Source organism: Suncus etruscus, chromosome 20 (genome assembly GCF_024139225.1).
Source record: "Suncus etruscus isolate mSunEtr1 chromosome 20, mSunEtr1.pri.cur, whole genome shotgun sequence".
NCBI classification, from domain to species: Eukaryota; Metazoa; Chordata; class Mammalia; order Eulipotyphla; family Soricidae; genus Suncus; species Suncus etruscus.
This window is the reverse complement of record NC_064867.1, coordinates 34290180-34307220: the sequence shown is the minus strand read 5'-3', so window position 1 is coordinate 34307220 and position 17041 is coordinate 34290180. Positions and strand designations below refer to the sequence as shown.

The following is a 17041-nucleotide window of genomic DNA, read 5'->3' as shown; positions in this document are numbered from 1 at the left end:
ACCAACAAACTATGGCATCATAAAAAGTTGTTTGAAGCCTGAGTCAAGATAAAGCACCAGATCAACTGAATTTCAACTTCTATTGCATTAGTTATCATTAGTTATCAGGGGACAACTTTTTACTACCTGTAATAACAACCTGTAGGGTCTCAACTTGGAATTCACCCCACTTTACAGAGGCAGAATCCTCGGGTTCAGATAGATGCTCAGTGGCAAGCCCAAGATCATACAGCTGGAGGTGACAATTAGAATATGAATCCAGCTCTGACCAACCCCAAACCTTGGGTTCCTCTGCCATCTCATCTCATCATCCAAGCTCCGGCTCATGGAGATCAACTAACTCCTGAAGCTTAGACTAGGGCAGCCCAGGTCCTCACGAAAGCAAAGGGATGCTATGAACTGGAAGAAACAGACACTGAAGAATGACAACAACCCCAGCCAAGGACCCTAGGCATGATGCACAAAGGTTCTCTTCTCTTCAGAATGGGGGAGGCTGGAAAGAGCTGCCAATCTGAGCAAAAAGGGGGGAAATAAAGGGGCTGGAGCAGTGGCATGGAGCGGTAAGATGTCTGTCTTCCCATCACTAGCCTAAGACGGACCACAGTTTGATCCTCTTGTGTCCCCCAAGCCAGGAGTGATTTCTGAGTGCATAGCCAGCAGTAACCCCTGAGCATCACAGGATGTGGCATCCCCCCCAAAAAGAAGGGGCAATAGCAAATCTCTAACTCAGCGGAAGTTCTGCTGGGAGGTACCTGGGATTGTTCTAGAAGCCTTGGTCAAACACACAATTGTCATTCACAAGGGAGGTGCATGAGAGAAAGATGGGGGTGGAATTTTTAGTCTCAGTGGGCATGGCATGTGTTGGGGGGGGGGAAGGCAAGGTTTCTGGTCAGGTAGGCCTGTCCTGCACTGGGGGAGGGTGTTTCTAGATCAGCAATGAGCATAGTCTAAACTCAGGGGTGGAGTTTCTAGCCCAGTGGGCTTTGTCTACTGCTGAAGCCCCCAGCCCAGGAGAGGAGTTGCCTGGAAGTTAAGGAGTCTTGGAGGCTCAGTTCAAGACCTGGCTCAGGTCCCAGGTACCTGAAATCTGGAAGAACCGTTTCTGTACTCAAATGATAACAGCATCATTCTCTACAGCACCCAGTCTCTGGCAATTTTGATCTTTTGGCTTTGAGTTTTACAAATCAGGGACATTATATATCAAAGCACATGTTGGGGGGTTCTTAAAAATGGTGTTATTCAGGCCCGGAGAGATGGCACAGTGGTGTTTGCCTTGCAAGCAGCTGATCCAGGACCAAAGGTGGTTGGTTCGAATCCCGGTGTCCCATATGGTCCCCTGTGCCTGCCAGGAGCTATTTCTGAGCAGACAGTCAGGAGTAGCCCCTGAGCACCGCCGGGTGTGACCCAAAAAAAACTAAAAAAAAAAAATGGTGTGATTCTGGACACTTACTCATAGGTAATCCACAGAAGGACATCATTGTCACTGTCCCAAGGCTGGCCTGGCCACAGTTGGCCACACTGGGGCTGGACTTGGTCTGGATCTCCTGGGGACCCTTTAGGACTTAACCAGCCCGAATTATCAGTGTATCCATTATAGCTGGCACTATCCTGAGGCCCAGTGGCAGGGGGCTGAACTTGGGCCTGGCTGAACTTGGGCCTGGCCCACAAGTACCTGGTGAATCTAAGCCTCTGGTCATGGGGAGGGCACAAAGGGACACTGGCAAGGGGACCTGTTCTCCTTCCTCTCTCTCCACATCTAGAGCCCACACACACTAGCTCGTCCAGCCCCTGCAGGAATTTTGTTGCCAGATTTTGAGCACTGAGGTTCTGATATAACCATTCCTGAATTCTTCTGCAGCACAGAGTCATTCTACCCTCAGTCGGAGGTGGTGAGATTCTGGGGGACAGTACTGCCATAAGATCAGGCCTTGTGGCTTGAGAAAGGAAGAGACAGAGCAGGGAGTTGAGGTCATCCTGCTGGAGTCAGGGCTTTTCCAAATAAAAACAAAATAAATGCAGGAGCTGGGGGGCTGGTAGGAACCAGAGCTGCCCCCAGCCCTAGGGACTGTGGTTAGGATTCTCATTCACCCCAGTGTGGCTCCCAGGGAGACCTGAGATCTCTGGAAGTTCTTGCCAGGCCGATGAAGCACAAATTCTTCTGTTCCTGGCCTGGCTCTGAAGCTGAGGTGGTTCTGAGCATGAATGAGACACTCCCCTGTCCCCCATTATACCCCAAGGACACAGAAACTTGGCTTTCTAGTTCTCAGCTGTGCTTCTCCCATGACTTCCTTCTTTTGACTCAGGGACCCTCTGAAGCCACTTAGTGTTCAGTTTGGGGACCTCAGGAACAGATGTGTGAAGCTGCTATGGAGGGCCATAATGGGAAATTATGCTACTCCTGTGAGTCGCTGTGGGTACCCCTTACTTCTCTCTCTCTCTCTCACCTGACCAGCCCACTACCTTCTAATTGGTCTCCATGGATGATTCCCATATGGTCAGCTTTAAGAGCTTCCGGAAGAGGATATTGGCTGAACCTGGAGCCACCCCAACCCTCCAATCTCTAGGGCTTTCCTGGGCCACCAGAAGTCAGAGGATTTCCCTGGAACCAGCTATTAAGCCTCAAATCTTACAAAGGGGCTTAGAAATGCTGGGTGGGGTCCTGGCAGACTGCCTGCCATCAGCCAGCCTTTGGACCCCCAGGTAGAGGGGGGCAGGGATGATACTGAGATGCCACCTGTGAAGGAGAATTTCTCTCCCATGGCCCCTTGTGCTAACACAGTCACAAACTCAATCACCTGCTCAATGTTTCTTGAACTAGAGTGGCAGGTCATTTGCATGAGAATACAGGGACAGCAGGACCCCCACCTTAAAAATGTACAGGTTTGACGGCTAGTGCTGGTTACAGACAGCTGATCTCTCCCACCATCCCAATGGCCTGGGGAACCTGGGAGACCACCCAGGCAGGGGAGTTTGACCCCTAACACCAGGGAGATCAGGGAGACCTTCTAGCAGGAGGGTCATTGTCATTGGCAATGCTTAACAGTCACATTCCTGATTTTAGCTGCTTGGGGTGGGGTCCTACTTTCAGCCAAGACCAAGTCACAAAAACCTAAACATGGTCACAACACATGAAACAACAGCCTGTCTGCTGTGGGTGGCAGAAAGTGAGGGTCAGTGATGGATGGAAGGGAATCTGGCCCAGCAATACCTAATTCACCCCATAAAGGGCCTCACACCTGTGGCTTAGAGGGGAGCCCAGGTGGGGTCCAACATGCCCTGAGATGAGGGAACAAGAGAAGGAGAGACAGAAAGAGACAGAATGAGACAGAGACAAAGTGAGACAGAGAGAGACAGAGATAGAGAAGCAGAAATTGCTCAGTAACTCATAGAGGGGTGCTCCAGTTCTTAGTGGGACTGTGCCTGAGAAAACCACCCAACTCTAGGGAGAGACCATCTGAGAGAGCTGAAGGGCACATGGCTGGTATTCAGGAGACCTCTAGTATTGTCTCTTGGCATCTGTGGTCAACTGGCAAATTGCAAAATTTATAGGCTGAGTCAGGTCTGCAAAAGGATCTTTTCAGTCCTGGGACCAGCACTGAGTTGGCCTCTACTACAAAAAATGTAGTAAAAAAATTTCCAAGAAGCTCAAGTACCTCTCAGATCAAAGCTTAAGACTATGGAGAGGAAGACAAAATGATCCAGTACCCAATATGGCAAAATTTAGTGTCTGAAATGAAATAAAGTTACCCAGCATGCAAAGAAACCGGAAGTGACAATCCAGTGAGAAAAGAAGTCTATTCACCCCAAATAGACCCAGAGCTGATGTTGACACCAGAAAAAGCGGATAGGGACATGGTAATCATCATGATCACTGAATCAGAAAAAGTGGGTTGAGACATAGTAGCCATTATGATCACTGAATTCCATCTGTGCAAAACGCCAAGCACAGACACATATAAAAAAACGACACAGAATGAGTCTATGGACTTGTGAAAAGATGCAGGGAAATTCATGGCGGATGACAGCACAGAAGAAAAATCAGTGAACTTGAAACCACTCTGGAAGAATTGAACTGGTGAGCCAGAGAATAAGTGACATTCATTGAGGCAAAAGATGGGAAAGGCATTTGAAAAAATAATGGGTGAAAGATTCTCAACATTTGAGGGACACAGAGTAAGTAAATGCAAGACATTTTCCTTGTATGTGGCCAACCCAAATTTAATCCCTAGCACCCCATATGAACTCCTGAACCCACCAAGAGTGATACCTGAGTACAAAGCTAAGAGTTAAGTCCAGAGCACCACTAGATGTGGCCCAAAATTTAAAAAACAGTTATTTTCTCAATACTGATAAAACCAAGAGGTGCCTCCCACCCACACTCAAATAGTCCCACCCACAGAAAGAGAAAGTTTCACCTAAATCAACTTTCATGAGACAAGTGATAAAGAGAACATGTAAAAAAAAGGCAGGAAAGAACAAGAGATATTATAGACAGTAGGACAGCTTTTTTGAAATGCAAAAGAAAAGAAAGTGTAAACCTATGAATAAAAATATCTTTCCTTGAAAAGGCTAAATAAAGACATTTTCAGACACACAAAATCTGAACGAATGTACCAGCAGCCGTCACACTTTAAAAAAATGGTAAAGGAAGTCTTTCAGATGGAAGGAAAAGGATGCCAGATGGAAATATATATATATATTCTTAGGGGCACCCTGGCAATGCTTAGGGTTGCTCTTGGCTCTGCACTCAGGAATTACTCCTGGTGGGCTTGGGGGATCATATGGGGACGCTGAAGGATTGAATTCAGGTTGGTTGTGTGAAGGGCAAGTGTCCTCTGCACGGTGCTATCACTGATCCCCAGACAGAAATGTAGATCCTTATCAGGAACAGAGTATGCTGAGACTGGAAAGGACAGAGGACAAAATGGATGATTTCAAAATTTACCCAAAACTTTAAAAAAGATACTAAACATACAGACTACTTAAATGGAAGTAGCATGTGGATACTGAGATGCAGGAAAGAAAATGTGTGGCGATGGTGGTCCCCAGATGGAGGGTGGGGGTGAGACATGGTTTTCTGTCTGCCTGGAAGGCGAATCTTCGATAGGTCACCATAAATCATCTGAAGACAGACTAATGAATTGGAGATCTAGTCTACTAGTGCAAGGAAACTAGTGACAAAACAGAGAATCAGAGCTGATTGGACAACAAAAGAGCTAGGTTTTCAATCAATCCCCCCCTCCAAGAAAAACAATCAGTGAAAGAGGGAAAAAGAGAACCAAGAACAGAATAATGACTAAGTCCTAGAATCAGACTTTTATGCTCCAATGAATTTAAGGAATCTCTCCCAGTCTCCCACTAAAAAGCAGAAATGTTAAGACTATTAACAGACCAGATATAACACAACAAAGCTCAGAGCTGGAGCAATAGTACAGTGTGGAGGGCGTTTGCCTTGCATATGGCCAACCCTGGTTTGATCCCCAGCATCCCATACAGTCCCCCAGAGTATCACCATATGTGATCCTTGAATATAGAGCTAGGAGTAAGCTCTGAACACTACCAGATGTGTACCTGAAAAAATAAACAAACAAATAATGCAACCTGTAATCCAGGCTTCAAATGTAAAGGTATGAAGTAGTTTAAACCCAAATGTTGGGATGAGGGGAAGATCTGTTATGCTGACACAAATCAACTAAAAGAGGGGCTGAATTCATATTAGATTTCAGAGCAGAGAATATTAGTCAGGGTAAAGGAGGCAATTTAATGGCAAAAGGGTCTGTCTGATCAACAAGAGGTCACTGCGCCCCAAAAAAGTTAAGTCAGAGAGGTTAAAACACAAAGTCAAGGGCTGGAGTGATAGCGTAATGGGTAGGGCACGTACTTGCCTTGCACACTTAAGACCCAGGTTTTATCCTCAGCATCCCATCTGGTCCTCCAAGCATACAGGAGTGATTCCTGAATGTGCATCCAGGAATAACTTCAAATGTGTTGAAAACAAACAGAAATAAAACAAAAACTAAAAAATAAAGCACAAAGTAAAACCAATGGACATGTAAAGAAGCTATCACATTTTCACTCAGAGCTGAAGACTTCCAGACCTCCCAGGAACTGAGACATAAATGGACCAGAGAACTTTCCTGCAGGGCAAGAAAGAGGTTGGCCAACATTTCAGAGTAGCACGCTGATCTTTCAGACTTCTCAAAAGAAACCTTCCATTTTTTTTTTCAAAGATGATGCCAAATCAAAGATCAAATTCTATGCAGAGAAATCGCTGGCACATCAAAATCCAACTTAGGAGGCATGACCAGTCATTATCCAGAATTTTCACCAGGAGCTAAGAAGACAGACAGTCAATACAAACTGGGGCAAAGGTGAGCCCAGAAACTTCCCCAGAGAAGATATAGGAAATGTGAGTGTTTGTAAAGATATGTCACAGCCTGAGTCAATAGAAAAAAGCACCAGGAAAACACACTGTAGAATGGGACAGGATCAGAACTTCCGAAGGGCAGAGCCTGACACCTACTCACAAAACACCTGAAACTTCCTGTAGAATTGGTGTGGAACCACATGGGGCCACCTCAGCACTGGTGGTTCCTGCAGTTGTATGGCCAATTGTCACAACGTGACCCCATCACTCAAGCAGGTGCCCCCAGAATAGTGGACACATATGTCCAGGAAAGGACAAGCACACCAAGATGCACAGGAATGATATATGCAACATATGTCCCTAAGAGGCCAAGCACTGAAAGATTCTGCCATACAAAGGACTGTGACAATGAGCTTGAGTGAAGGAAGTTGTCCCTTTCCTTAATAGACCAACTTTACAGAAATCTGGTCCCCTCGACAGAAGTCCCATAAGAACAAAGGATTCCCATTCAGCAGCAACAGGAAGAAGATGAGCAACTGGCTGTAGGTGGGAAGGCTGAGAGGAACCCCCAAGAGATGTGAAATACTGTGAGGGGTGCCTGATGTTCCATAACAGCAGTGGGATGAGTTTATTGGTATAGATGCAGGACAAAAGGGACCCACTACACATTATATAAATATATAATTATATATTATATGTAAATATAACTGTACACATTAGTTTTTCAGGGAATTATTGAAGCTATACATGGCGATGCTGGGGAGGCCATACTGCACTGGGAATCAAATCTGGGATTACATGCATGCCCACTAGCCCTTTGAGCTATCACTCTGGCCCCCAACTGTACCCCATATGGCCTACCAAGACTTCCAGGAATGATTCCCAAATGCAAAACCAAGAGTAAGACCTCAGCACAGTCAGGTCTGGCCAAGAAACAAAACATAAAAAGAAAACCAGTAAGTTGGACTTCGTGCAAACTAAACTTTAGTGCATCAAAGAGGGTATCCAAAGAGTGAGAAAATCCAGAGAAGGTCTTTGCGGATCCTCTATCTGATTAGAGATACTCTCTGGCATATACACAGAGTTTCTGCAATTCAATGAGAAGACAAACAACCCAGTTCAAAGCTGGGCACAGGATTCAAACAGGCATTTTCCCAAATAGATGTTGATTGATCACAAGCACCAGGGAAGTTTCCCAACAGCTTCCACCAGCAGGGAAAGAAAATGCCAATCAAAAAAAAAATCCCTCACAGGGGTGACTAATTTAAATGACATTAAAGTAGTGAATGTTGGCAAGATGTGGAGAAACTGGGACTCATGAACATTTCTGGAGGGATTAAGAAGTGATATAGTTGCTAGGAAAGTTTTAACTATTCCCTGAAAAATTAAACAGCATTTCCATCTGACCCAACATTCCCTTGCTATTCAGTCCAATTGCTAAAGACAGGTACACAAATAGATGTCTGCCTGTGCTCATCATGAACTATTTGCAGTGGCTCTAGGGTGAAATTGTTCAGTGCACCAAAGGATGAAAAGCAAGCTGTGAGATAGCCATGAAGTGGAATTAATTCACACATGAGGAGGAATGAAATCCTGACATGTGCTAAATGGAGATGCACCTAGAAAACATTAGACTAAATGAGTGAACCAAGCATTATAGGCGATGAAACCCTTTACAATGTTCAGGATAAGCAAAGCTATGGAGACAAAATGCAGAATTATAGTGGTCATTGAGGAAGATAATGGGGAAGGTAACTGTTCCAAGAGTGTGGGGTTGACCTTGGGGATGCTGAAAACACTTTGGAACTAGAAAGAAGTTGTTCTATGACAGTATATACAATGTCATGAGTAATATCTGTTTGAATTGGTTCATTGGTTTATTCTATGTGCTTCATTGAAATAACAAAACATTGAATTTCTGTCAATTATAGGGAGCAACAGCTATTATGGTTATGTAAGAGAATGATCATCTCAGGAAAGATTATTTAGGGTCAAGGAGAATATTGAGTGAAAATTACTGTCAAATGGTTTAGGAAAACATATTACACTTGTGGGTGGTTGGGTAAGTGGGTGGTGGATGAATACATGGAAGCAAGAATAAATGATGAATAAATGAAGGATGCTTAACTGGATGGATGGGTGGATGGGTGGAAGAAGGAGTGGAAGGGCAGATGGGTAGATGAGAGGATGGGTGAGTGAATGAATAAATAGGCCCTGTGTATGCAATGGGACAGAATCAGGTGACTCTATATATAATATACGGGCATTTTCTCTAGAATTTTTGCACATACTCTATGATCTTGGAATTATTTCTAAATAAAAAGATTTTCTGAGGAATGGAGAAAAAAGGGACATCATGGGGCAATGACACATGAATAGCAGACTAGGCAATAGCTTGGGGACAGAGTCAGAATTGCAGGGCTAGGCTTATACTCTTAGGATGCAAGCCCTGAGGTAACCAAGAGTCTTGCACATGGGGCAGGTAGCAAACAGAGAGAACATGGTCAAGTGGCACCCGTGTGCCTAGGCATAGGGGTGATCTTTTTCATTCTCCCAGTTTTAAATCATATCCCCAAATGTTACCAAGAAAAAGAGATGCAACCACAGTGGAAAGAAGAGTGAGAAATGATGTGGGGGACTGAGGTGCTCCCAATGCTGTCTTGGAACCAAATACATTCCCTCCTGAGTCTCTTTTGGCTAGAGTCTAGGCTGCCTGCATAAGAGACCACTTCTGGTGTATGTAGATGGCAAGATGGAATCAGGGAGTCTCTGACACTTTGCCCTCTGCAGTCCACAGAGACATAGCCATTCTCAGGACCTCTAAGGATCCACGCCAAGGGGGCCCTCCAGACCCCAGATAGGATCCCTGATGCAAAAACCTTGGCACCAAGTGTGGTTCAATAGAGCTTAGCAGAAGCTACCAACTCCTGGTGGCAACTGGTTCATTCATAGATCCAAGCATTTCATTGCTTCTCTTGGCCCAGACATCTCCAGTCTGCGTCTGCTGAGGTCAGGAGGTAGCTGGACCCACAGAGATGCAACAATAGAGAAGGTGTTGGGATTCTGGCTGTGACAATGGTGAGGGTAAACTGAGTGAGTTATCTCTTCAGGGATGCTCATGACATTCCAGAAGCCTCCAAAGGTACCTCAGTTTCTGCTCATCCCATTATTTTCTGACCTCCTTGCCTTATCTTCAAGAGGTCCAAGCTGACAGGACCACCCCAGATTTCAGCTTTCTGATGTTCCTGGCCATAAGCTTCTCAATCAATGTCTTCCTGCTCTTCAGTTCCATCCCAGGAACTCTGCTGAAGCCCTCCAGAATGGTCAGATCATCTGACGTCACTAGGATACATCCACACCTCCGGTGGCCCATGGTTCTCCCAGTTCTTCCTCCAATCCCAGTGATGTCATTGGCAGCTCAGCCTTTCCTCAGCTTGCCCAGGATGGAGCCTTGAACCAGTTGCTCCTTGCTTCTCCACCCCAACGTTCCTCCCTAGTACCATTTGCCTAGCAAGCAATGGCAGCAAAATAACTTGAGGGAGCCAGAGATATTATCTAAGATCCTACCAGAAGAAAGATTTGTTTTTTCTTTGACAGTCACACAAAGGATGGATTAGAGCAAAATCAACCTGGAACGCATCAATTATTGCATATGCAGTTAGCTGTTTTGGAAAGAACTATGATGGGTCCAGAGATACACCAGGCATCCCTGCCTGCCCTGTGAACCCCCTGGGAAAGGAAATCAGGTGGAGGAGCCATGGGGAGTGACAAAACGATCTAAGGCAGGGTATGCCCTGAAACCCCAGCATCAGAGCCATGCCCAGAAGGTCTTTATTCATTTATAGGTGAGTGGAAGTGACAAAGTAACCTTCAAGGCTACTGGAAGTAAGCCTATCTGGGCACTGTCATGGAGGATGGGGTGGTGGGACAGGGATGGGAAACTGTAGGTGGTTCCTTCAGCAGGGCAAGAATCAAGATAGGCCATGACTGTGGAAAGAGACAGAGTAATTGGGGTGTGTTCAGCCAGTGGACATTGTGTGTATCAGAGCAGGGGGCAGGGACAGGTCATCTTGTCCAGCACCAGGGTCAGTAACATGCCACATGTTCACTGTCTACCCTGTGTCCAGAATAGTGATGGGCACAGAGCTAATGTACAGAATCAGACACGAGGTCCTGCCCTCTCAAGACAGAAGCTGTTGAGTGTAAAGACTATGGGAAAAAATATAAGGGAAAATCCAGAAAATATGGCAAAGATGGAAGAAAATTATGATAGACTTTTCCCTTGAGTCAGCAAGGCAGAGTCTCTTGCAAAGGCCCAGGAAGTGATGGGTCAAGAAGAGAATCAGGTGGTGGGCAGAGCCTGGTTGTCCCTGTGGATCCCCCAAGACCAATGTCCCCACTGATTCTTAGACCCACCAATGATCTGACCAGCTCTCCTCCCCTCCAACTGCAAACAATTTCCTGCCAGGGTGTTGGGGCCCTCAAGGGTTCCCATGGCTGCTCTCCATCAACAGTTCTGGCCCCATCTTCCTGCCCGATGGGCTCCAAACTTCTCTCTCTGATCCCTGCTGTTCAGCTTCCTCATAGATGAGTCCAGAACCACCAATGCTCAGAGTGACCTAATCAGAACTCCCCAATTCTCAAGTTTGGTTCTCTCTGGGGTCCTTGTCTTGAGGAAATACTGTACCCCACCTTGCTATATCTCTTCAAGACCCTGTATCTCCTGGTACTATATCTGTCCCCTTCCTGTCTCTAGTTTTGACAGTCTCACCATCACCACTTCTGTCATTCTCTATCTCAGGACCCTGCAGAAATTCTGGAAGGTTCCCTGTACCCCTATTTACCCTCCCTGTCTATTCTCCACATAAACAGGAGGACCTATGCCTTCTGAGTTGACCCACCCCTTACTAAGCCCTCCATATGCACTGACACAGTTTGTAGGGTTCAGATCTGAGAGGTCAATGTAGAAACCATGGACCACATGGGGCCATTTAAGACCATTAATATACAGTAAAGCCAAAGGTTCAGTCCTAAGAGACACATTTCAAGTTCTAGGTGGGAGCACATGACTTGTGGCTGATTCAGTGATTAGAACAGGTATTGGTCTTTCCTTGCACAACAGGACATTCTATGGGGTGGGCCTGGTGGTACCCTGGATTCCCTTTAGTCTCCTTGACATGCATATGGACTATCCCTGAGCACTCCTCTGACCCAACCCAACAAGTCAACCATCTTTCCTTGGTCTTTTGCACATGATCTTTCCCAGCTTGAAGCACCTGCCTCTTTTACTACTTAACTCATATCCATCCACAGACCTCAGTTTAAGAGAAAAGAGAAGGAAGAAAAGGAGAGGATGGAGGAAGGAAGAAATAATAAATAAATAAAGGAAGGAAGGAAGAAAAAAGAAAAAAAAGACAATTTTTTTCTTCAGTGTTATGCCCACTTCAGCAAACCAGATTTCAGCTTCTTGATTTGGGGGGGGCACACCCAGTTATGCTCAGGGCTTATTCCTGGCTCTGTGCTCAGAGGTCACTCCAGGTGGTATTCAAAGGTCCATAGGAAATGCTAAGAATAGAACTGGGGTTGGCTGAGTGCAAGGCAAGTTCTTTCCCCTTTACTATCTCTCTGGTCCCCAGGCTCCAGCGTTAACTTGGCATGGGAGTGTTACAATGCCACACACTAATGCCATGGGGTGACCGACTCCGAGGAGCACTTAACTGTATTAGTTCCTCTAAATGTAACCAAAGACAGTGCCCTTGGCATGACACTGAGGATAACGGGACGACAATTCCTCCAAGAACTAAAAGAATTCTAGTGGAATTCCAGTAGCAATCACCAAGTAGTTCAAGGGGTGCACCTGATGCAGTTATGGGGTGTCATTCAGCAATGGCTCATCATAACAGTCCCTAAGCTCCCCCTGGGAACATTCATTTCAGAATGGATAGGGCCAAGTCCTCACCGGCTGGGGTTGAACCCACATTATGGAGCATCCAAAAGCCTCTTGAGCCCCATCCTTCTGTCCCCTAGGCAGGATGGGGATGGAAACTGAGACTGCTTCCAATATCCCTTCTAGAACATTCAGCCAAAGGCACAGAGACTGAACATACACCCTATTCCCTATAAGGACTTGAAACAGGACCCCAGGGGGGGGGATGCCTGTATCACTGACTCCTCCCAACAGGACAGGATCCAACGTAGCCTCACAGCCTAGGCTTGCATGCTCCAGTCAGTGCCTCCTCAGAAATGTCGTTGGAATCTGGAATTGCTTGACTTTCAGGGAGACCTTGAGAAATCTCTATCATTCCCAGAGGCCCCAACGACATCTGCTGCCTGAGTATCCTAAGGCACCTTTCACCGATGCCTCTCCTTGGAGTCCAAGACCAGTGGGCTTAGACCATTCACATCCGCCATCTTGAGTGGTCTCTGCACCATCATGCCTGTGTCGGGCAGCTAAAACTGCCCTGGCTACAATACACAGGTGTAGGGGTAGGGCAGCAGAACCTCTCTGCAACCTGGAGAAAAGCCTTTGCTCTAGAGACTGGGTACACTCATGCGGGCTAGGGGATGCGGGAAGGCACAGGCTTGTCCCTGGGATGACCAGGATGCCAGGTACCTCTGGCTTTCAATAGCAAATAGCGTAGCATCTCTGCAGGGGCATTGGAGGTTCAGCAGTGTGTCCATTACCTACTGAGGGGCTAATATACACAATCTCAGATGACATGATGTCCTACTGTCCCCACCATCTCTGCCCCCCTGCCAAACATCTATGGGAGTACAGGACCTATAAGGGTATCCTTTGGAGTCATGGTCTACCAGAGCCTCCCTTGTCTGTGTCCAGGCAAGATGGTGAACATAGCCATAGGCTGCTGCTCACTGCCACATCTCCACAGTTTCCAGTTAGAGAAGGGAATGGGGGGCAAGAGGAATGTAGGGCTGAGGCCCTGTGCCGGCACTACCCACCCCCCACCCCATGTAGGTTTGTTCAAACTCCCCGAGAACACTGCAGAAAGTGGGATCTGTCTGCACCTACTGAGGTGGGGGGTGTTCTGAGGTTCTCAGGGAGCCCTACCTGTCTCCTTCCCCAGTCTCTGGGGGGCTGGTACTCACAGGCAGAGGTCGAGCTCCCCTTCTGAACACAATCAATGTGTGTACACAGCGGCTGCACCCCGAATGCCTCTGTGAGCTCCAAGTCAGGAGACTCCTCATAAGCAGGACCGCCCCCATGCCACTGTGTAAGGGACTTAGGATAATCCTATTTCACTAAAACTCATTTGTGAGGCTCAGGCTGTGGTGTGTGTGTGTGTGTGTGTGTGTGTGTGTGTGTGAGAGAGAGAGAGAGAGAGAGAGAGTAGTGTGTGTTGAATGTGCATATGTGAATGCATATTTCTGTGTGAGAGACTCTGTGTGTGAGAATTTAGGGGTGTGTGTTTTTAATTTGCTACTACTCAGAGGTAAGAAACACAATAAACAACTGTGAGAAAGCCAAGAGCAAAGGTCTTTGCTTGCCCAGGGATCTCCATAAGAAGGAAACTGAGATCCCTCTCACTGTCCTCTCCAGTCTCACCTTCTCACCTAAGGGGGAGTCCACACCCTCAGCCCAGCCATCACCATGCCTGTCCTGTCTCAAGTGCCCTCCCTGTCCCCAGCTCTGGACACTCAAAACAGATTCCAGCCCAGAGCCAGAGCTTCAAGCTCCACCATGAAGATCCTGCCAAGGTTCTCTGATCCCTCCCCATGCCCAGGCCTCTGCTCAGGGCCTCTCCCTTGGGCCATCTCCTTGGACCTCAATTGTGCCCCCACAATGCCCCTGGGCTCCGTGGGTGGGGTGCCTGTGTCCTTGAGGGTATGAGACCCTGTCTTTCAGTACCTGCCTTCAGTCAATGCAGCTGCGTCCAAGCCTGTGTGCTGTTGGCCTCAAACCCACACAGATAAGGGTGATCCCTGCTGCTCCCCAGAACCTTAGAATCGGACTCCCAGCCCTATATGTCTATATTAAGTTATGGCGGGTGTAAGAGGCTCTGTAGAGCCATTGGGGGTCCCTTCTTGTTGCTCCAAGGATGGTGGCAGAGCAGAACACAAAGAGGAAATAGGAACCACCCCCAACCCTCACTACTTCAACCAGGTGGGTTAGGTTTGTATTTCCCACTTCCTGGGAAGTCTGGACTTATCCTAGACACTCAAAAGTGCCAATAATCTGGGTTCTCATGCACCCCCTTGCTGCTTCCACAAGTAGAGAACACAGAGAGAGAGCAGAGGGTTTGGGTGAAGGCACGCAGGCCCTGCTGAGCCCCAAATCCTGCAATGTGTGCTTCTAGGCTCTGCCAGCACCTCACTGGCCAGTAGCTACCAGGCACCTGGACTCAGGCAGGAAGAGCCCCAGGTCCCTCTGGCCTCTACTGACCCCACTGCCCATGGGGTCTTTGGACATTAGTCATGGAACCTCTGTGTTGGGGCCTTGAGGAAGTCAAAACTCGGATAGAGCAGAGGTGACTCAGATAGGCCCTTCGGTGAGATTCTCCTCCCATAATATGCCACCAACTAGCACACCAGTAATGCTTTTGAGCTATGAGAACCTCAGGCTATGTGTCAGTTCAGCCCCTTGTCCTGCTGACATTAGCAGTTCAGAGCCCAGACAGAACTTTAGCTGAACCGGAAGTTCCTTCAAAACTTGCCTCTGAACTTGACCATGAGAGTAACCTTGACCTTGAGAGCGACCTTGACCCCAGGAGCAATTTTTCTGTGCTGACCCTGAGCTGAGTCCTTTGTCTGCAGATGGTAGCTCCCACCTTCCATGGCAGGGCGGGGGTATCATTTGCACCCTGTCACCAGACATCTGAAACTCAGTAGCTGCTGAATAAATTCCCAAGCATGATTGGCTGTGATGACCTCAGATACAAAGGATGACTCATTGCCAAGGTAAAGATGTGCCAACTAGAATGATCCAAACAGGCAGAAATTCATGGCCAGATACACAGTGAGTGTTGTCTTGAAGGAGAGGAAAAACAGGTTGTGGAAGTGGAAAATTAAGTCTGAATTGAGATGTTCTGCCTAGTGGAAGTCTCTCCTAGAATCTTTTGTGAGGCCAATTGGGCAGGGTCAGAGTGAGGAAGGTTTAACTTTAATTTGTACTACAAAGCAATAGTCATTAAAACAGCATGGTATTGGGATAAAGATAGGCCCTCAGATCAATGGAATAGACTTGAATATTCTGAGAATGTTCCCATACATAAAAACAATCAATCATTGATAAGAGGCAAGAAACACAAAATGGAGCAAGGAAAACCTATTTAACAAGTGTTATTGAGACAACTGGTCAGTCACAGGCAAAAATGTGAACTCAGACTTCCAGCTAACTCCATGCACAAAGGTCAAATCCAAATGGATTAAAAACCTTGATATGAGACCTGGAATCATAAGGTGTATAGCAGAAAATGCTAAAACACTCCATGACATTGAGACTAAAGGCATCTTCAAGGAGGAAACACCACTGTCCAAACAAGTGGAAGTGAAGATAAGCAAATGAGACTATATTAAATAGAGAAAATTCTGCACCTCAAAGGCATATGTGACTAGTGGAAGAAATTATTCACCCAATACCCATCAAAAAAGGGGCTAATATATAAGATATACAAGGTGTTGACAGAACTTAACAGGAAAAAAATCTAAAATTGAGGGGAAGAAATAATAGACACTTTCTCAAAGAAGAAATTCAAATAGCCAAAAGGCATATGAAAACATACTTCACATCACTAATCATCAGTGAGACACAAATCAAAACAATGAGGTACCATCTCACGCCACATCTCTAGCACACATCATAAAAAACAAGAACAATCAGTGCTGGTAGGAATGTGGTGAGAAGGGAACTCTCATTCACTGCTGGTGGGAATGCCATCTAGTTCAGCATTTATGGAAAACAATATGGAAATTCCTCAAAAAACTGGAAATTGAGCTCCCATATGATCTAGCTATACCACTCCTAGGGATATACCCAAGGAATACAAAAACACAATACAAAAATGCCTTCTGCACACCTATATTCATTGCAGCAGTATTTACAATAGCTAGAATCTGGAAACAATCCCAGATGCCCAACAACAGATGAATGTCTAAAGAAACTGTTGTACATAAACACAATGGAATATTATGCAGCTGTCAGGAAAATGAAGTCATGAAATTTTCCTATACAGGCCTGGACATGGAAACGATTATGTTGAGTGAAATAAGTCAGAGGGTGAGAGATAGACACAAAATAGTCTCACTCATCGTGGAATTTAAGAAAAATAAGACAATATAGATGAGGGCCGAAGAGTGGTGAGTACAGTTAGAGAAATAACTATACTAACAACTATCATGACAATGTTAATGATTGAGAGAAGTAGAATGCCTGTCTTGAATACAGGAAGCAGGGGTTGGGTGAAGAACAAGATGGAGGGCATTGGTGGTGGGAAGATTGCACTGGTGAAGGGGGTGTTCTTTTTATGACAACCCCAACTACAAACATGTTTGTAATCATGGTGCTTAAATAAAGATATTATTTAAAAATCAAGCGTGAATGCCCTGGGTCTTCTTACATTATTTGCACAAAAGTCTGTATTTGCCCATTTGAGAATCTCTAAAACACTCTGAGTCCAGGTCACATGGGAAACAGTGGATAAAATCTTGGGGACAGCA

General features: G+C 46.2%; 2 protein-coding genes across 6 annotated transcripts in view; both read right to left on the bottom strand.

The window, feature by feature from the left end:
- SEC13 (SEC13 homolog, nuclear pore and COPII coat complex component) overlaps positions 1-14428 on the bottom strand; it is a 241855-nt gene extending 227427 nt beyond the window's left edge. Inside the window, exon 1 of the mRNA XM_049766311.1 lies at positions 14425-14428. Coding sequence (XP_049622268.1) covers positions 14425-14426 — 2 coding nt within the window. The 5' untranslated portion in view covers positions 14427-14428. The remainder of the gene's footprint in view (positions 1-14424) is intronic.
- The window catches only part of ATP2B2 (ATPase plasma membrane Ca2+ transporting 2), a 259107-nt gene that overhangs the window by 213853 nt on the left and 28213 nt on the right, over positions 1-17041 (bottom strand). The gene's annotated exons all lie outside the window — the stretch shown is intronic.